This window comes from Pan troglodytes, chromosome 10, assembly GCF_028858775.2.
Source record: "Pan troglodytes isolate AG18354 chromosome 10, NHGRI_mPanTro3-v2.0_pri, whole genome shotgun sequence".
Taxonomy (NCBI): domain Eukaryota; kingdom Metazoa; phylum Chordata; class Mammalia; order Primates; family Hominidae; genus Pan; species Pan troglodytes.
Window position 1 is genome coordinate 68,895,656 of NC_072408.2, and position 21,928 is coordinate 68,917,583.

At 38.7% G+C, this 21,928-nt stretch overlaps 1 protein-coding gene across 14 annotated transcripts in view; it reads left to right on the forward strand.

Moving 5' to 3' along the window:
- Positions 1-21,928, forward strand: part of ITPR2 (inositol 1,4,5-trisphosphate receptor type 2) — a 499,386-nt gene that overhangs the window by 186,880 nt on the left and 290,578 nt on the right. For all 14 annotated transcript variants that reach the window (XR_010148345.1, XM_063786880.1, XM_016923764.4 and 11 more), the window contains 2 exons: positions 16,891-17,084; positions 20,811-20,940. Coding sequence is in view for 13 of the 14 variants with exons in the window: in XM_063786880.1 (XP_063642950.1) it covers positions 16,891-17,084; positions 20,811-20,940 (324 nt within the window). In the remaining variant the exon portion in view is untranslated. The remainder of the gene's footprint in view (positions 1-16,890; positions 17,085-20,810; positions 20,941-21,928) is intronic.

Here is a 21,928-nt window from a genome sequence, read left to right on the forward strand (position 1 = left end):
TTCAAACTTCAAGAATGATCTTACAACTCTACTAGGAGATGTGTTATTAATATTATAGCTGGGTTCTCTCTTAGACTATAAATTCCTAACAAAAGTTCTGTTAGACTGTATAAATTCTTAACAGAAGAAGCAAGAAGAAACACATTTCTGGAATCTCCAAATATGGAGATAGGATTGTCAAGCATGGGAAAAATTCCTGTGGTGCAGGGTGAGACAAAGGTCGATGCCAGAGAGGAAATCCCAGATTGTGGAAAGTACCTAGAGAAAAAAAAAGAAATATTATTTTAAAGATCAACTGTTAGGAGTCATAGCAATGTTACCACATTACAGTACTCTGTATCATCATCTTGGCTCTTTGATATCTAAATGATTTGGATTGTATTTTCTTTTTTTTTCATATGGACTCCTCTCATACTGTAAGTATTTTTCTCTTTTAATGAAACTTTATCTTCAATGGGAAGTCATTTGCAAAGTACAATTAAAAAAAAGAAAGAAAGTGGTTTTATAAACATTGTTGCTAGATAGACCAGTTCCTTTAAGTAAATGATACAGTTCTGTATGCTCATATCATGTCTGGAAGATTTTGTGTACTAGAACTACATCTTTTTTATCCTTCTTACTTCCCACTTATTAATTTTTCTCCAGCACAGTTGGGGTTGGACATGCAGAAAAATGTGTTTGGCAGGTCAGACGCAGGAGAGCGGAAGAGGAGGCATATCTAGAAGGAAAAGGCTTTACAGTTCCTGGAGTTCCATTTTTTGCCAGCCTCAGTGGCGCCAGGCTTAAATAGGATGTGCACGCACAGCATTCATTTGTTTTTTCTGGGAAATCCTGTAGCTTTAGATGCCAGTGATGAGTGTTTGAGGTTGTAGAGATGGCTGGCTTGGAAAGTGGCAATTACAGAAGTTTTTTTCTTCTGCATCCTTGGTCACACAGCAGCCCACCTCAGTGTCATTGTAAGTTGTCCTCATCCTAGATCTGGTTGGGGGTCTGCGTCTAGCTTCCAGGCTGTGGCTGCTCCCTGTCACAATGGCTTATAGTTGGCACTCTCGGCAGAAATTGCTAGGCTCAGAAGCAGCTTTTCATCTTTGTACCCTAAAGGTGGTCCGTTCAGAAAATGATTGAGGCTTGCTCATATGGAGACACAGGGAGCTGGCACTGCTGTGGCCTTCACTGTAGTGAAATAGAAGATCAGATCTTCAGAACTATCAATCCAATACCTTTCATTGGCTATACATTTACTTAAGAAATATTGTTTTCAAACAAATGTACTTGCTCCCAGGAGGCTGTGTGGTTGAGTCAATTTGCTTTGCCTAATACTTACGATTTGCTCTCAGTGATTTTAAATGCACAGGCACCATTCAGTGTAATTGATCTTTTGAGTAGAAGGATTATGGCAAGCCATGTTCTTCTTTGTCACTTATAGAAGTTAAAAGCAAATGCACATACAAGCTGATGAACTGGATATTTTCCATATTCTTTGCAAACATTTCACTTTTAGAAGCATACATCTGTTTTATACTCGCTAAAGGATATACAATCCAAAGCTTTCTATTTCTACTAATAATTAAGAGCCCTTTTTTCTTTTACAACAGCATGGGTATATTTTATTCTACTGGAGAGTCACTTAAATAGTTGAGGACAAATGTGAATCCCACTTACACATCTTCTGTGTAACAGCATGATATGTGTATAACTCTGAATCATTCGAGTATCATCTCCATGTGAATATGCATGTGGTTAGAATAGAGAAGTGGACACAGTCTGGAAATGGTTTGGGTCTGGTTTGTTATTTAGTTATCCTGTTAATATCCTTCTACCTATCTGTGCTTGCTGTTTGAACGGGACTGGGGTTCAACTTTGAATCTCCAACATGGAACAATAAAGTCTACATCGTTCAGTGAACTTTGGGCATAATTAGTGTGTCTAGGACACCACTACAATTTCTTTTCACTGTTGTCTTCCTGCCCATCCTTGAACTCACCATAATTTGAAAAGGCAGTAGATCATAGAAAACTACCAAAAGACCAACCAAGAGCTAAATAGTTTCTTCATAGCTTCTCTCATTTTGCTTTTGCTCAATTTCAAATTCTTGGGAGTTTCCATAGCTAAGCACTGAAATGTGGGCCTGTTCCCAGTCAGTAACCAGATAATCCTTTTTGTTGGTATGTATGTTATGATGTAGAAAATGAGGAGTCACTTAAAAAAATTCAATGGAGAATTTCATTTATTTGTAGGATTTCTTTTTCTTTGAGGATTCAGGGTTGGAAATGAAGTGTCTTTGGCCTTAGAGAATAAGATACAGGCAACCACAACAGCCTGGAATTATCCTCCTTTCCTAAAATAATTCTGCTGTCCCGAGTGACTTACAGCCCTGTGGACCCAACCCAGGGTAGGGCGGAGACAGGAGGCAGGTAGTGAGATGTGCTTTGAATATATCTATGTCCAGGAGTACCCCTTGCCCTAGGAGATTTGGGGAACAAAGTAAGAGGATGTCAACTCTCCATCTCCTGGCAAAGAGCCACTTGCTTCTGCAGTTTAATTTTTTGTTTGTTTGTTTGCCTTTATAGGGACTGCACATTATCTACCTTGAAGTGCTTTTTCTGGCAGCATAGTTACTGTTAAAAAGGAGAAGGGAAATTGAGATGAGAGAGGCGGGGCAGAAACATTTTTAAATATTGCTTTATGGGTGAGAAAGGAAGAAAATATTTGCAGACAAAAAAAAATCTGCCAGGAAATAATTTCTTCTTTTATAAAACTACGAGGTTAGTCTAAATATGATCTTTGCAATCTCTTTTAGTTCAAAACTGATTATTTGAAGATTAGTATGTAATCTTTCTCGTTCATTGAATGGCATTCTTCTTTTATGTGTGTTGCAAAACAACCTTTTTAGAAAATATCTGTGAAGCTTATCTTCTGATTAATAGCTATGATTGTTCTTTGTAAGACACCAGCTTGAATGTCCTGAAACCAGAAGCCCTAGTCCACTGGATATACTCAGAGTATCTTACCAAAAAAAAAAAAAAAAAAAAAAGGAAAGAAAGAAAGGGAGAAAAATAAAGACTTAATTGAGTGTGAGGTGAGACCATGAAAAAGTGTGTATGTGGAAATGGGGGATCAGAAAGAATAGAAAAGGGTTTAGTATAAGGATCAAAACCAAAGAACACATACGTACAAGCTAGCGTCCTATTACAGACTCTTCCCAGTGTTCATCTCTTTTGAATTTTTCACCTGACTGAGCTCTTTTCAGGTCTCTGCAAAGCAGTTAAGTTTGCAGTAGAGTTCACAGTGCTAAGAAGTGTTAGCAAAGTTTACATGCAAAGGGAAGGCACAACCAATTACCGTTTATCACTTGAAAAACTCAATTTCTGGACTTAGCACTTCCCAGCATCATGCTGCCTCTGGGCATTCAAGCTTATTCTTCTTGAGATGGCTCGATTCTGTCTGTCCTCCCTCTGTCCATGCTCTGCTTTCAGTGAAGTCCCTTTGTTTCTGAAAGAACTATCTTATCTCCATTATGTACCATGTTCCCCACACTTACCCATCTTCAATATGCGGTTCCTTTTTCCCTACACCTTCTTGCCATCCAAATCACACACTTAAATCAAGGGAAGCTTTAGACTCTAAGAAAAGGCAGGAACATGGGTATAATCCCATCCACAGTGGTAGGTTTCCTTCTTGTCCCTTTGTGTCTGTGTGTATTGTATCAGATGAGCATGTACTTCTCATAACATCTTGAAATCCTTGCACTGATTTTTAAATAACAGCAGCAATGACCACAATTCTCGGCAACTCTAGAATTACGTATTGCCAGTTGTGTTCCTCAGGAAGCAGACTCTGGGAGAGGATTAGCATGAAGAAGACTTATTAGGGAGAGCTTTTAGGATCAACACCAGTAGAATGGGAGGGAAAGCAAGATTGAGAAAGGGAGAAGTTGGGTTGTGATGCAGTTTAGTGGAGGCTTCTGGGAGGTTGAAGTTGGGATGTCTTCAGGGCTGTCTCCATTAGGGTGAGGGGGCTGAGCCTTTATGTCCCCGTAGGCAGCTCTGGAATGGGTGAGTGACCGTGCTTGAAGTACCTGTCTTCAGACTAGTTGTCTTAGTCGGCCTGGGCTACTGTAACAAAAATACCGTAGACTGGGTGGCTTGTAAACAACAAGCAATTATTTCTCACAGTTCAGGAGGCTAGGAGGTCCAAGATCATGGTTGATATGGTTTGGCTGTGTCCTCACCTGAATCTCATCTTGAATTGTAGCTCCCATAATTCCCACGTGTCATGGGAGGGGCTCGGTGGGAGGGAATTGAATCATGGGGGCAGGTTCTTCCTGTGCTATTCTTGTGATAGTGAGTAAGTCTCATGAGATCTGATGGTTTTATAAAGGGGAGTTCCCTTGCACATGCTCTTTGCCTGCTGCCATGTAAGATATGACTTTGCCCCTCCTTTGCCTTCAGCCATGATTGTGAGGCCTCCCCAGCCATGTGGAATTGTGAGTCAATTAAACCTCTTTCCTTTATAAGTTACCGAGTATCGGGTGTGTCTTTATTAGCAGCGTGAGAATAGACTAATATAATGGTGCCAGCAGATTCAGTGTCTGGTGAGAGCCTGCTTCTGGTTGATAGATGGTGCTTTCTATTGCCTGGGCCCCACAGCTCACCAAGGCATCCTTTGAAATCCAGGTGGAGGCAGCAGCTCCTCCCCACTCAACTCCCCCACAGCTTTGCTGGACACAGTGCATGCTGTAATGGGGCCCACTGGAGCCATACCTGGGGCAGCCTAGGAGCCCAGTCACAGGGTATGGGAAAGTGAAGCTCATGATGTGAGGTGGCACCCCCTCCTTTGAAATCTTTTTGGCCGCTAGCTCCTTGTATTCTGGGCCTGTGATGGGAGGGGCATCCCTGATAATCTCCTAAATCGGCTGGGGTCATTCTTCCATTGTTTTGGACAGTAGGTCCTGGCTTCTCTTTAGGTGGCTAATTCATCTCCCCATTGTCATGATAAATAACATCTGGCTTCCCTTGAGATGCCTGATCCCTGGTAAACTCTTTATCGAATGGTCACTTGGCCACACTTCCAAACAGACTTTTTCATGTTTTTCAATATGGATAGGCTGAGGATTTTCCAAAAATTCAAGTTCCGTTTCCTTTTTAATTAGCAATTCCATCTTTAAGCCATTTCTCTTTTCTCATATTTTACTGCAAGCAGTCAGGAGGAACCAGACGTTCTGTCAACACTTTGCTTACATATTTTTCACCCAAATATTCAATTTCATCTCTGGCAAGTTCTACCTTCCATAAATCAGTAGGGCATGAATACAATTCAGCCAAGTTTATTGCTACTTTGTACAATGATGGCCTCTTCTGTAGTTTCCAGTAAGATGTTCCTCATTTCTATCTGAGACCTCCTCTGAATGACCTTTACCATCCATATTTCTACCAGTGTTCTGTTTGTGACCTTCTATGAAGTCTTTAAGAATACTCTTAGAGAATTCGAAAAGTATTAGAGCTACATGCTTTCTCTGTAGCTCTCCTCCTCTCCTCTGAGACTCCACAGAGTCATCCTTAAGGATCTGTTTATGGCAATGTTGGCTTTTTCTTGGATGCACATGAAAACTCTTCCAGCCTCTACCCACTACCCAGTTTCAAAGCACTTCTACATTTTAGATATTTGTTATAGCAGCATCCCACTTCTTCGTAAGACAATTTTCTGTCTTAGACTATTTGGACTGCTATAACAACAACAACAAAAATACCATAAACTAGGTAGCTTCAAAACAACAAACATTTATTTCTCATAGTTCTGGAGGCTGGGAAGTCCAGGATTATGGTGCCTGCAGACTTGGTGTCCAGTGGGGGTCTGCTTTTTGGATCACATATGGCACCTTCTTACTGTGTCCTGACTTGGGGAAAGGGGCAAGGGGAATCTCTCTTGGGCATCTTTCGAAAGAGCCCTGGTCCCATTCATGAGGACTCCTCCTCCATGACCTAATCACCTCCCAAAGGTTCTACTTCTAGCACCATCACCTTGGGAGAGAGTATCTCAATGCATGAATTTTGGGGGGACACAAACACAGGGGCTGGCAGTTGAGGGCTGTCTTCTGATTAGCACTCCAGCAGCTTGGGGTAGACCTTCACTTCTGAAAGGGAATCTGGGCAGGACCATCACAGCATCCACCACAATTATCTTCCTAGAAAATGCCCTGATGGGAAACATTTTGGGTCAAGACTAAGATCTTGTCTAGGTCCATTTTGCACAGCAGGCCTTTTTTGGAATGCTGTTTTTCAGATGCTGAGGAACATTTCTGTGCCATTGTCATGTTCTGAGTCTGGTTCTCTTGTCAGCTTTGTGCTATGCTGGCTGCACCTCTAAGTCCTTTCTGGATTAATGAGTAATATCTTTTGCAGAATGCCTGAGACTGGGTAACGTATAAGGAACAGAAATTTATTGCTCACAGTTCCGGAGGCTGGGAAGCCAAGGGTTGAGAGGCCAGCATCTGGCAAAGATCTCCTTGCTGTGTCGTCTCTTAGTGGGAGGGCAAAGAGAAAGCAAGAGTGTGAGAGAGCAAGATAGCGCTGAACTTATTCTTTCACAAAAAACCCACTCCTGGGATAATGCCATTAATCCATTCATAAGGGTGGTGCTCTCATGACTTCAATACCCTTTAAAGGTCCCACCTCCCAACTTCACAACATTGGAGATCCAGTTTCCAACACGTGAGCTTTGGGGGACACATTCAAGCCATAGCAGATGTCATAGGAAATAGAGATTATGGAGAAAAATAAAAATAAATTAAAACATTTAAACATGTAATAAAATTCTAGACATGAAAACAATGGCTAGAAGCTTCCTATTTCCAGGTGCCCCAGAATCACTGGCATCAGAAACCTGCTCTAGGCAGCAAGCCTTTTGCAGGATGCTGTTCCTCAGGAGCTGAGAAAGATTTCTGTGCCATTCTGAAGTCCTGAGGCTGGTTCTCTCACCAGCTTTGTGCTATGCTGGCTGTGCCTCTACGCCCTTTCTGGCTTAATGTGTAATGTCTTTTACTTTTCTGTTTGTTTGTTTGTTTTTTCCTTCTAAGCTTTTATAAGTTTTATAAAAAGTATCTGTATAACTATTGGACTTTCTTTTAGTTGTCAATGGTGCCTAAAAGGACTCTCCTCATTCCACCTCCCAGCTTCTCTCTGTGTCAAGAGGGTGTCAAACACATGCTCTACACTAGATCATGTTCCTTTTAAAAATCAAATGCACATAGTAAAATAGGGGGAGAATAACTATGTAACGGATGCCAGGCTACACATCAGGCAAGGGATTTCTATGTAAAGGTATCTATTATTTATATAGAATACCTAGCACACCTGTAGGTCTTTTGCATATTTTTATTGTTAATCCTTATTACAGTCCAGTGTGTCGGATATTATGGTCCTGATTGTGTCCAGGAAATAAGCTTTCGACAGCTTATATACTTTGCCTAAGATCATACAGCTTGTATGTAGCTTGCTGGAAATTCTGAATTCAGGTTTCTTTTCTTTTTCTTTTTCTCTCTTCTTTAAAAAAAAACCTACAGCTTTACAGTTGATGTTCTTTCTATTATTATTTTATTGCTTTCTTTATACACAGTTGACTTTCTCATGTGCAAAGACTCTTTTCTACTTTTTCCAAGTTTCCCAAGAAAGTTCAGCACAACATAGTACATATCTACGAAAGAGTTTTGATTTGGCTGGAAGTTATTTTTCAGGTCATATTAAAGAGAGATTTTTTTTTTTAAGCAAAGAATCACTCCTTTGTGAATGGTTGTTTGGCTTGTCTCAGAAAAGTTTCAATTGCAAGTCTTAAAAGTTTTACCAGCTAAAGATCTCTTGAAGCTAGGTATTCCTCTTCCTTTCCTGAAATAAATTTGATTGTTCTCTCTGACTCTGTGTTTTGACTCTTTCTCCACATTCCAACGTAAGGATCTTTCTAAATCACATACTCTACTTCTTTATTTAGCTCTCATCATCTCCAGAGAATAATAACTCAGCTCTTTAAATTGGTGCCCAAGGGTCTTCATAATCTGAGTTAGACATCTCCAGCTCTGTCTCCTGCTGTTTCCCCAGTAATACTAAGCAATTGTATCTCCTTCGACACCTTTCTGTGAGCTACTCATACGAGTATCTCAGATATACTTTCATATCTCACTGTCGTTAGGATGAATGTGTGTGACATGCCTTATAAAGCATTTATGCATTTGAAGCACAAAAATATTTAGAGACCCTAATATTTCAAATATATACTTGTGTCTTTCTTAATTTTATGATTATTTTTCATAAGGTTGTCTTTTCCAATAGACTTATAGAAGACTCTGTGGTTCTTAGAGTTACTACATAGATGACTCAATAACAGAGATTCAGATTTATTGACTGAGAGTATCATACTGGGGGGAAAATTATCAAAATAGATTCTATTTCTGGTTCTATGGGGGACTTGTACCATGTCTAATATATTACTATATACCTAATTGGTTTTCAAAAATATTTATTGAGTGAAATGAATTTAATATATGTAAATTATATGCTTTATACAAATATGTTTGAATCAAAACAATATTACTAGATTGTAACATTCTAAGTATATGTTTTTTTTTAATTAAAAATTTTTTTAAGTTCTGGGATACATGTTTAGGACGTAGCGGTTTGTTACACAGGTAAACATGTGCCATGGTGGTTTGCTGATTGTTTTTCTACTCACATTGCCTAACTGAGTTAATAGGGCAGGATCAATCCCTAAGAATGACTTTACAAATAATGAGAATGACTGAAGAGGGTCATGTTGTTCTAAGCTCTCTACTACAGTTATTTTTCTGTAGTAATAAATATTGCTTGAGCCTCAGCATCTGATGTCTTCAAGTGTTAATACACTTACATAGGCTCCCCAGTTCTCACAATCTCTGGTGACCTACAATAAGGCTTATTGTTAGAACCCAACACAAACTTATAGAATGCTGGCATAGACCCATTTGACTCAGCAATCCCATTACTGGGTATATACCCAAAGGATTATAAATCATGCTGCTTTAAAGACACATGCACATGTATGTTTATTGCAGCACTATTCACAGTAGCAAAGACTTGGAACCAACCCAAATGTCCAACAACGATAGACTGGATTAAGAAAATGTGGCACATATACACCATGGAATATTATGCAGCCATAAAAAATGATGAGTTCATGTCCTTTGTAGGGACATGGATGAAGCTGGAAACCATCATTCTCAGCAAACTATCGCAAGGACAAAAAACCAAACACCGCATGTTCTCACTCATAGGTGGGAATTGAACAATGAGAACACATGGACACAGGAAGGGGAACATCACACACTGGGGACTGTTGTGGGGTGGGGGGAGGGGGGAGGGATAGCATTAGGAGATATACCTAATGTTAAATGACGAGTTAATGGGTGCAGCACACCAACATGGCACATGTATACATATGTAACTAACCGGCACGTTGTGCACATGTACCCTAAAACTTAAAGTATAATTAAAAAAAAAAGAATGCTGGCATAGAAAGGAACCATATAAATTATCTATATAATATATGAGCTTCATATCTTCATGCAACACCCATTACAAATGGTCACATAGGATCTCCTTGAACACCTAGAGTGACCAAGATTTTACTTCCGCAAAGGGTAGGCCTTTCTTATTTTTCATAGCTCTAATTATTAGGTCTTTTTTGTTTGGTTATCCTATATGTAGACTTCCCTCTCACTTCCAGCAAGCAGCCTTACCTCTGTTGCTTGTTGAGCTGCACAGAAATCCAACATCCCTTCCACATGTCAGGTCTTTCTGTGCTTGAAAATGGCTAGCACATCACCTGCGTCCCCCCTCCTCTCTGTATAGTCCTATGCAATTCCTGTAGCAGTTCCTCTTATGACTCAATCTAATTTATCACTGATTTGACTGGCACAGAGGCAAAGATGGCTACATTCGCCTCATTCTGAACCCTTTTATAATGTAGCCTAGGTGAAAATGAGTGTTTTGTTAACAATGACATAGTATTGATTCCTACTAAACTTGAACTCAACTAAAATTCTAATTTGTTTTCTTTTACATCACATTTTCCCACATCATGTACTTGAGTTGGTTTTGTTTGGCCCTAAGCATGTAGCACCTTTTATATTTTGAATTTACCATGTTGGATTTAACCTTTTATTTTCTTCCTATTTATGTAGTTTTGGAATTTGGTAGAGTCATTCACTATATTAGCCATCCTCCCTTGTTTCATGTTATCTTTGCATTTGAGAAACATGCTATCTCTGACTTCACCCAAGTCAATGACAAAAATACTGATCTAGTCAAGGCAAGAACAAAGCAGCAAAGAACTAAAGGCCCTTCTGTGCTTTAACATTGATCAGTTACCCAGTATTCTTTGGCATAATCACTTAACCAAACTCATACCTATGAAACTCTACATTAGCCAATACATGTGTCTGAAATCAAGAGCATCGTTGCCTTTGGTCGTGGGGCTGGAGAGAAATTTGGGGGGAATTGACTGTGAAAGGCCACAAGAGAGCTTTCTAGGGTGATGGAAATTTTCAGTAACTGGTTTGCATGTGGTTCATATGGTATATGCCTTTATGAGAACTGCTCAAACCTTTCATTTATGATCTGTGCATTTCACTGTAAGTAAATTACATCTCACTTATGAAAACAGCATGTACATTCATTTATTACTTCCATTACCAACTATTAATCATTGAAGATCAGTTTTGCAAATTGAAATCTTGAGATTTGGAATATTGAAATGACTTTGTCAATATTTGACAGTGATGAAATCCAAAATAAGATGCAGAGCACAGCCACTATTTTATATGAATTGCTTTTTCAGTTCATCCTTTGAATAACACTTCTTTAGTGTGTGGGATGTAAAACAGTTTTCTTCTAAGTAGTCTACTTGATATTCAATAAAAGATGGATAATAACATTACTACACTTTGGTTACATGCTTTTGGTTGGTTTTTGTTTTGTTCTATTTCTAAGCCCTTGTAAAGTTGGAATCTGTAAGCAGTCTATTAATACACTGTATTCAGTGGTATTTTATTTAGAATGAAGAAAATTAGGTATCATATTATCTGCTTCTTCCATTAAGTATTCTTTATTAAACACTCTTCTGAAGGACATCTCCATTTAGGGTCAATATTGTGTTTCGATCATGCCGTATTATAAGACATTATGAACTATAATTATATGATGAAACCACATATTCATTAGTAAGGTGGTGACCACTATAATGGAACATAATTAAATGGAGAGGAGTTGTTTTTCAGAGGTGTAGCGAAAGCATGCAGATGTCCTCTACTTTTCATTTTTGAAATAATACCTTACAATTATATGGTACTTTTTATTGTTCATGGCTTTTTTTGCACATATTATATAATTTTATTCTTACAAGAAGGCCCAACCTATTTTATAGGATTAAGATTTTGAACATAGGATGATGACATGATTTGACAAATATCACACTTCTGTAATCTAAATCTTTCACTTCGTTCAAAACCTCATTAAAAATTGTATATCCTTTGTGAAACTGTCTTTCACCGCCCTCACTCCAAGATAATTTCCCAGTTAAAAAAAATTCCTAAGCAATTTTGTGTGCTGTCCATGCTATACTACTACCATCATATCTGTCTTGTACTTGTTCTTAATTTTTTTATGGGCACATTTTATGTTTTCCTGACCATATTGTAAATTCTTCTTCCTTTCTTATATCTTCCCACCTGAGATGTCCCTGGTATAGAGCCAGATGAACATTAGGTACTTTATGAATACTTTCTGAACAAGGGCTGCTTCTAAAATTAAATTGTATAATATAAGCAAAATACCACTAGTAGTATGTGGCACATGATATGTAATAAAAGCTGGTTGGGTAAGATCACTTGAGAATAATGTGAGCAAATTTATTATATGATTAATGGAAATTCTACATTTTCAGTACACAGTTTTAATTGGAATCTCTTCTTTCTGTAATTGCATTAGGGCTTTCTGAATTCTAGTATAAAAATTTTGGAACTTTGTAAAGTCTGTTAGTGAACCAGCCTGGTGTGGGAAAACATGATTCATGCTGAGATCAGTTGATGTGTACTTGAGACTCTGCCACTTCCTAGCTATGTAAACTGGAATTCGTCTCCCAACCCCCACCGTGCTGTGAGGATCCAATGAGGTGAAGGGTATATGTGGCCTGTGGTCTAGCAAGGTACACACAATATGATAAGCCCCTGATAAAGACAGGTTTCATTATTTTCCCTTATCTCATTGGTATCCATTTTATTAATTTTTTCCTTTTAATAAATTTGTAAGTAATGTGAAATTATGTATGCTTTTTGAAAAAAGGGAGAAGCATAAAGGAAAGTAAGCAAAAACTCAACTTGATGAAAGATGAAGTACCTTTAATGAGACCCAACTTTTTATATAAACCTTATTACAATAAGTCATTCTCATTTTTAATAGTTCATTTTATTATCCAATCTTTGTTATTCATGCGTTACTTTGACAAACATTTATTAAATGAGAGTTGGGCATCAGACACTATTCCAGGTGTTAGAAAAAGGTAGACTCCCTGTCCTCATGGAACTCGTGTTCTTTTATGTTGTTGGAGAGGGGGACTGCAATAAACACACAGACAAATATATGATATGATATGAGACAGTGTTAATGCCATGACCGAAATTTAAAGGGGGTGCATGGATTGAGAGTGATGGAAGTTCTTCAGAGAGGGTGGCCAGAAGAGGTCTACCTATGGAGGTGACATTGCACCACAAATCAGAAAGGAGTGAGGGAGCAAGTTGTGTGACCGTCTGGACACAAGAACACAAGGCAGAGTTATAGCAAGTTCCCTGTAGGTTCGGCACATGGAATAAAAACCATGCATGTATGTACTACGTAGAACTGGCTATCCAGCTTCCCAAAATACTATGATCTTACTTGGAATTGGGAGTGCTGGTTAGATAAAATTGCTTTCTCTGGCTGTTTAATCTTGATCTTCCCCTTAACCCAGGTTGCTACCATATTACCTACTGCTCTGTGGTTACTAGCTTAATTAAGGCTTTGATCTTATGCTAATGTTTTTGTTTTCTTTGCATACAGAAAAGTCCTTTTATAACCCAGACCCTCAGCCACTGGGAGGAAGTACTGCTCCAGGGAAGGTTTGAAATAGAAAACTGCTCTAGTTCTAGAAAGTAAAGATATTTTCCAGCAAGGGCAGGTTTATAAGGAGCTGCTAAGCTGGGATGGGAAATAGGAAGACTTCCAGAATCATGTCTTCATGGTTGAACATCATTCAGTTTCAGATGAGTTATTATAACAGCAGATGCATTTATTCAAATCCAACTATTAAAAATATGTTTCAGGGAAAATAATAGTTTTTGGATTATCCATTTTTGGCCTCTATTATGATAAAACATTGAGCTGATTTTAGTAGTCATAGAACAATTAAATGACTGTGAACAATTATTCACAAAACTCTTTGAATCAAATGTGTCTGTTATCTCTTATAAATGCTGAGAATGTATCAGAAATGTCTGATATCTAAACAACAAGAAAATTCAAATTATCATTTTCTTATGTGTTCATAAGAGAAAAGCATTTCTAATAAAAAGAGAGAATAAATATAACTTTAAATAAAATAAATACCCGCAGACTTAAGTAAATTTCAATCAATATTCTGTTAAATCTCTTACACCTGCTATAAATTCATGTAGCTGCTAGTGGTTGTTGAACCCAATGGTGTGATCACCACAGTAAAATTATTTCTGAATAGGGCAAAATTAAATTATGGTCAGCACAGCTGTAGTGTTAGGTTGGTTAATTCCTTATTGCTTTTCACTTTCCTGAAATGGGCAGTAGGAGCTTGGCTCACTGGAACAATCAAAGAACAAAGCAATGTATTCCCCAAGCATTCCCAGTTACCGCTCTCAGTATGCATTTGCTATACCTGTCTTTTAGATTTTTTTTCTTGAGGGAATTAAGGTTACTAAAAATATCTATGTAATCATATAATGAAAGAACCTGAAAAGTTGACCAGTCATTCTTTCTAAGCAGTCCCTTCCTTTTTTTTTTTTTTTTTTTTGAGATGAAGTCTTGCTCTGTTGCCTGGGCTGGAGTGCGGTGGTGCAATCTCAACTCACTAGTACCTCTGCCTTCCAGCTTCAAGCAATACTCCTGCCTCAGCCTCCCGAGTAGCTGAAATTACCAGTGCCCACAAGCACGCCCGGCTAATTTTTGTATTTTTAACAGAGACAGGGTTTCACCATGTTGATCAGGCTGGTCTCATCTCCTGGCCTCAAGTGATCCACCCGCCTTGGCCTCCCAAAGTGCTAGGATTACAGGCATGAGCCACCGTGCCCGGCGTTTCCTTCCTTCTTACTTTGTACTTAGCAAAGATGACTTCCATATTTTCAAATTATCTCATTACACTTTGTACACAAATGCCAATTCTGGCTGCTGGGTTTATATAAAAGACACAGAAAAGCTGGATTTGTAAGCATTAGGTTGTTCAGAGAATTTATATTATAGTAGGCTTTTTCACTGAAAACTTTCCAGTCAATATTAACTAATTATGGTTGAGAAGTAGTACAATTTCTTTTTTTGCAATGTTGAGGATTAATCACCTCTGATTTATCTCAACAGTTTAGAATTAGAAGTTTTTCTCTGGAGGAATGGATATTAGAAGCTTTGCATAGCTGTGATTTATGTAGTGTCTGACTTCATGTTTTTCAAGCTGTAATGGTTCACAATTTTAGCACTTCTTATCACCACCAAGCAAATCCAGAAAATGTAGCATTTTTAATTTGAGGCCTCTGAGCTGGCCATACATGGAAATGTCAAGTGAGGTTTGTGGCGACCACGTGCCACAGGCATCTGAGAATGTGGTATGACTGAGTGAACCCTCCCATTTCATTGACGACATGTGTTACAAATTACTATGGATCTGGCCTCTGGATTTTAATTCCTTGGTGACAGGATCTATATTTGGGGGAAAGAATTGTCTGGGCTAACTTTCTGTGTAGTAATCATTTGGATTAAAGGATTATTTTCCATGCAAATCTAAATAAGATGCAGACACTGTGGGTGCCAAGGATTTGTGTGTGAATCAGGGGTAAGAATAACAAAGGAGCCTGTTCTGTATTAGTGGTGAGAAAGCATCTCTTGGAGGCAAACACGTATACATACTTGAATCAAGTCTCAGATAAAGGTAGTGGTTAAATATTGATGGCTCAAAATCATTGCCAACAACCAGATGTGCCTCCCTGCAGTCCATGTAGCAAGCAGGGGGAGGGATGTTGAAATACTCAATTGCTATGATTGTTTGAGAACCACAGACAATGAAGCATTCTGCCTCAAGGCTATTCTGATAGAAAAGAGGGGCTGGCTCAAATCCTTTTGCCTCAATTTTGTCCGAACTTGGAAATTACACTTATATATACATTTTGTCGTGTTTTTTGGCTTATGCAAGTAGCAGTGTAATAAAAGGTCTCAGACCTTCAAAATGAAAACTTCTGCCTGGACTATGCCACTTTAGGAAAAATGTAACTTCTTTGTGTACTCTAAGATGTATTACTGAAGCACTACCCTCTTACACTTAAATTGATTCCATATACAGATAAGATAATGAATTTTCAAAGGCATTTTACCTTTTCACAATGTACAGATAATAGTCTTTACCAGTGGCTTAATGGTAATTGTGGTCTGGACCATTCAGATTCTCTTGTCATCTTTTACATATTTTCTTTTTATTTGTTTGCCTTTCGATCCTGTAGGTATTACCATGGTTTACATTCTTCTCTTAGAGCTCAGAGTTTTTTTTTTTTTAATAAAAATCTCATCCCATCTCCTGAGACACTGAGGGAAAGGAAAATTCTTAGCCAGATTCTTAGGCCTTTGCTTAAGGCAGAGCTCCATGAACACCCACGAAGCAAAGACCACTGTTTGGAAAGGAATGGAGACAGCCATTCTTTTGCATCCTTATTGCTTCTTGTGGGAACTTAGAAGTGAGAAGCAGCATTCAGGCTGGAGAACATAAATTGTCATAGTGTTAAGGAGGATCCTTGGATACAGCTATTTGTGGTCAGTGTAAGGAACGTGTGCATGATACGAATGATGACATTTTATCAGCAAATAAAGGAGAAGCCAAATTCAGAAAGAGACGGAAAGAGCGTGATCCCTCATTGAAAATGATCATGTTTGTCACTAGCTTGTTTCCATAATCACCTCAAACATTATTGCTTTCTGTGGATTTTGAGTAATGGTTTTCTATTCAAATTGGATGAAGGAATGGGAAGTGTATTGGCTAATGCGTATGTCTTCCCCAGATGAGACTATTTTTTCTTAAAATAAAGGTAACAGTCCTCCTCACAAGCTCTTTTTATAAGTGTTATGAAAGGAAAGCTAAAAAATCCCTGGTTTGAGGATCAGATTATGATGCTGGAATTCAATATCTAAATGTTTTTAGGCAGTCTTTGTATCCCCACTTGCAACTCACTTTATCTTGGCGATTAGTAATCTTCTTTTGCATTATTGTAAAAGCAAGGGCCTATTGGTATGACAGTTAGTAGGACATACTGTGTTACAGAAGGACCTGATTTGGATGTTAGAGCAACCTGCTCACCTTTGTTACATGATTTGAAAGCATTTTCTGAAAAAGGAAAATTTCCATTTTTAAAAGTTGTCATTTTGAAACATGTCTGCAATATATTAATTTTATCTGTAAAGAAAGAGCCCAAACAATGCTGATGCTATTCTGTCTTATCCTGAATCCTTTTCCTGGCTGCTTTTCAGTGTGGTTGTGACCAACTGAGTTTTATAGTTACATGATCTCCAGGGGTTGTGTGTGTTGACTTATGGCATTTTCTCATGCCAGGAAACAATGTGATGAGAACCATTCATGGGGTGGGAGAGATGATGACCCAGATGGTACTCAGTAGAGGCTCCATCTTCCCCATGAGCATGCCGGATGTGCCACCCAGCATCCACCCGAGCAAGCAAGGGAGCCCCACCGAGCACGAGGATGTGACTGTGATGGACACCAAGCTGAAGATCATTGAGATTTTGCAGGTGTGTTGCCTAACAGAAGCTAGGTGACAAAGATGTAATTTTGCTTATTGATTTAACTTCTTACCCTTTTTGTTCCAAATCACTGTGTAAATATTCTGAAATGCTATCAATATAATTTTATTTTTTTAAGTTAATGACAAACCTGGTAAAAAATATCACACAGACGCTATTAAACATATGAATCACATTTGTCCATTCCCATTAAATATACTAATGATAATATCTAACAATTGTGGGGTGCTTTGAGGTTGATAAACTGCTTTCATGTGTATTAAAAAAAATTAGTATTGTCCCTGATGGAACTTTACCTTCATTTGAGAAGGATTTCAGAGCAAGCAAAGTTATTGATTAGTTTCCAGCTCTTTTCCTATTTTTAATTGAATTGAACATGTGATTCCATATATCTAGATTTATTGTTTTAGCAAGAAAGACAAATAAAATTTTATTTCTTATTAACAAAAATTATTAATCATTGGTTTTGGTATTTTATATGTGACAATCCCTCTCTGTTTTTGTTTCTAAAGGACAAAGGAATAACTAGAAAAAATAACCTAGTCTAATGCCTAATTTTAAGAATTTAAAGGAGATAAATTATTATTTCATGCCCATTGGTTTAGTGAATAGACTTCCCATTACTATAGCTATAAATTCTTAGCAGTTTTTAAGTTTGAAAATACCTTTTATGATACCTTAATTATAGCATTTATTCCAGATTTGGAGAATGGAGTTTGAAGTTTTCAAGTACCTATTAGGAATCTAGGTACAGTTTACTGTACCTAATTTAATTTAGGTACATAATTTAGGTACATAATTTAATATAGACTGAGCTACCAGAAGTGGGTTAGTAGTCCTTTAAGGGTCTGTACATTGTTCATTTAAAGTAATTAGATTTATAATCATAAAAGGTTTCACAGTTCCTCTAGGAATTCCAAAGGCTGAATCCTGAGAAATATTGGCAGGCCTCCCAATGCTGTGTTCATGACCCTGAAAAATCGTTTAAAGTTTTCCTGTTCTTAAACTGAGAAAGGTAGCGATCACCTGACCCATGGACCTACTGATCCCCAGCTTACCATCACCCGACTCATGGGACAAACTCTAAAATACGTGACCTCATTTTAGCCCACATTTACAGAAAAAAAGCATTAGAAAAACAATCTCCAACAGCTAAAAAATGATGAGATGGAGCTTCTACAGCTCAGCAGTCCGGGACTGATTCATTTCTGCAGCGTCTCCTTGAACCGCTATTCACTCTGATTTTCTATCCCTGTGTCTGGGCCGGCTTCACCGTGCGTATGTGTCTGAGTACTGTTTCTGAATGTGTCTTTCTTGGAATGGCTCTTCACGAATTTCTTTGTAGCCCTACTCCTTGGTGCTACAAGGACTTCAAGGTCCTGTGCCTTGTGCCAGCTCCTCTCTTCCCCCTGGGTCTTCTTTTTTTTTTTTTCCCCCATCACTTTGTGTATCTCTCTCAGTCTCTCTCTTTTCATTTCTCTCTCATTCTCTCTCTCTCTTCCTGGCCCTCTCTTAATTCTTTTTCTCTGCCTTTGTTTTTATCCTTCCCTTTCCTCCTTTCTTTCTACTTTCCACTTGTTTTTCCTGATTAGCCGTATTAGAGAAATGAAAGTTTTAATTTTGATTGTATTTATGGAATACAATGCTGCATGTAAACATCGTCAACTGAAAGTTAGTTTCATTTGTTTATGATTTATCCTTTACTTTAAAAAATAGGATTTTAAACACCCTTCCATGTGAAGCATCTGCAGTCCAGCTCTGCCCCCTGCCTTCTGCTCATGGTTACCAAATCCCATGCCCTTTCTCAGTCCTCTTTTCCCATGAGCTGTCTCCTGCCCTGCAAATCCCTTTGCTACCAAGAATCAGTTCAATCAATATGTGTTCCAGCCCTCACCACACGTTCTTAAGAGTCTCTGGTGTTTGTTTTCCCCTCTAGACTGTAAGTTCTTCAAAGGCAGGATTGAGATCCTTGGCACCTTTTTATGCCCTTAGTGCCTTCCTCAATACCTTGTTTAACGCATGTCTGGTGAATTAACCAGCTGAGTACAGCTGACATGGAGGATGTTTCCATAAAAAGCATAAAAGTCTAGCAAAGGCTGGGTGGGTCGGGGGAGGAGAGAGAGAGAGAGAGAAAAAGAGAAAGAGAAAGAGAGAGACTGAGACAGACGAGGACAGAGAAAGGGAGGGAGGGAGGAAAGGAGGGAGATTGATTCAGATTGTGACTGGGGAACCAGTGAAAGCTGCGTTAAAAAAGAATTTAAACTGGAACTTGGAGGATTTTTTTTTTTTTTGAGACAGGGTCTTGCTGTGTCACCCAGGCAGAAATGCAGTGGCACAGTCTTGGCTCACTGCAGCCTTGACCTCGTGGGTTCAAATGTTCTCCCACCTCAGCATCCATGGTAGCTGGGATTACAGGCACGCACCACCATGCCGGGCTAATTTGTTGCGTTTTTGTAGAGATGGGACTTCGCCATGTTGCCCAGGCTGGTCTTGAATTCGTGAGGTCAAGCGATCCCTTTGTCTCAGCCTCCCAAAGTGCTGGGATTACAGCCATGAGCCACTGCCCCTGAGAGAGGATATCTTAAAATGTAATTATTATGAAGTGGAGGAGAATATTCAAAGTAAAGTGGACACTGTGAGCACCTGTGCGGAGGCAAGAGCGGAAGTGCAGGCACTCCAGTGCTGTTAGAACCGGAGAGAGGATGAGAGAAGGGGCGTAGGAGGAGGGAGGGATGGGACACAGGTGGTATAGATAGAGATGAAGTTAGATGATACCATGAAATGCCAATCTTTCTATAACTTGGGTGACCACATTGTTTACTGTCCAAATACGACACTTTTGAGAATGTAGGGGCACCATTAATAATTATGCTGAAACAAAAGGTTAAACAGGGCCTCTCTCAGGCAGACAGGGACAGATGGTACCTATGTAAAAACCTCTCCTTTGATCTGCAGCACATCCCAGCTTTTTCTTCTTTGATTTCTGTTGTATTTAGACCACATGATTTAGCTCTCAATAGTTTCCTAATTATGCTAACAGTGCTATATTTTTTTCCCAACTCGACTGTTGCCTTTTTGAGGGCAGTAGGCTTCATGTGTTTGCATTCCCTGTGGCACCTAGCACAGTCTGGAGCCTTGCTAGGTACTTAGTTTCTGTCCGTGCATCCATGAATGAGAACAATGACAGCAACCCAAATTCAAGGAAACACAAACACCAGTGAGGAAAATCCATGGTGTATAGATGCTGTTACTTAAACTGTCCTTTTAGAACCTGGCTTTAGGACTGATCATGGTATAGTCACAATCATACTATTGTAGCTGAATTATTGCCCTACTATGTAAGAATGAGGGTCACACCTCCAACAGTCTCCTCCCAGAGACAATGGCACTCTGTAAAATGTTCAGTAAAATGACGTCATCATTACCTCTTCATCCAGACCCCCACGATGCCTCTAGCTGGAATATTCAGAGAGCAATCATAGGGAGTCAAATGTTCTTTCCAAAAATTGCTTTGGGATTTTACTGACATTAGCTAGTAGAAATGAATTCCCTTGCTTAGTCATTGCTGACAAACATGTGGCAACTGGTGTTAAAAGCTTCTAACTAGTTCCTTTGAAAGGTTAGTACTTCCACTGTTATTGGTGTGTTGTGAATTGCATTTTTAAATACTATGCTAATGAAAGAAATTTATGTTGTTCTTAATGTTTCTTATAGTTTATCCTGAGTGTCAGACTGGATTATAGGATCTCATATATGCTGTCAATATATAAGAAGGAGTTTGGAGAGGACAATGACAATGCGGAGACATCTGCCAGTGGATCTCCAGACACTTTACTACCATCAGGTATCTTTTTGTGACAGTATTTACTCTTTTTATTTTATTTTTCTGAGAACTTGAAAGTACCTATCATATTTTAAAACATAATTATATTTTTTGTGCTTTTTAAATTTTTTTATTATACTTTAAGTTCTGGGATACATGTGCAGAACGTGCAGATTTGTTACATAGGTATAGACGTGCCATGTTGGTTTGCTGCACCCATCAACCCGTCATCTACATTTGGTATTTCTCCTAATGCTGTCACTCCCCTAGCCCGCCACCCACCGACAGGCCCTGGTGTGTGATGTTCCCCTCCCTGTGTCCATGTGTTCTTATTGTTGAACTCCCACTTATGAATGAGAACATGCAGTGTTTGGTTTTCTGTTCCTGTGTTAGTTTGCTGAGAATGATGGTTTCCTCATATTTTTACGAGACAAAAATGTAGATGTAATCTCCACTAACAACATCAAAGAACTGAGACAGATTGTGAAATAACTCTCCTAGAATGGTGTGGAGGGTGTTTGCTGTCGTTTGTTGCTAACTCCTATGAATGCCTTTTCCTTTGTAATCTTCAGGACTGGGACATACTGTTTATTGTGCCATTTTACAGAGGAGAAAACCAAGGTCAGAAAGGTTAAGTTACTTGCCAAAGGTCCTGAAAGTAGTGGCACAAGGATTCTCTCTGAGGTCTCTCCAGCTCGAGAGTCCAAATCTTTTCAGCATCATGATGTTTTGGTGAAAATCCAAGAGAAGTTTTTCTGCCTGGATCAAAGAGCAGTGCGAAATGTAGTTATCAGAAGGATAGGTGTTTTGAAGAGAAGCCGTTGCCTGATCCAAGAATAAAGACGTGGCATTCCCCAAAGACCTGAATGTGGTTGTTGGTCTCATTTTGTGTGTGTGGATTTTTTTTTTTTAAAATTTACTTTGTATAGTTATAAACTGGAACTATATTTCAATTTTCATATTTAAAAAGTGTAAAAATGAAGCTAATTTATCTCTGAGCACTGGAGCA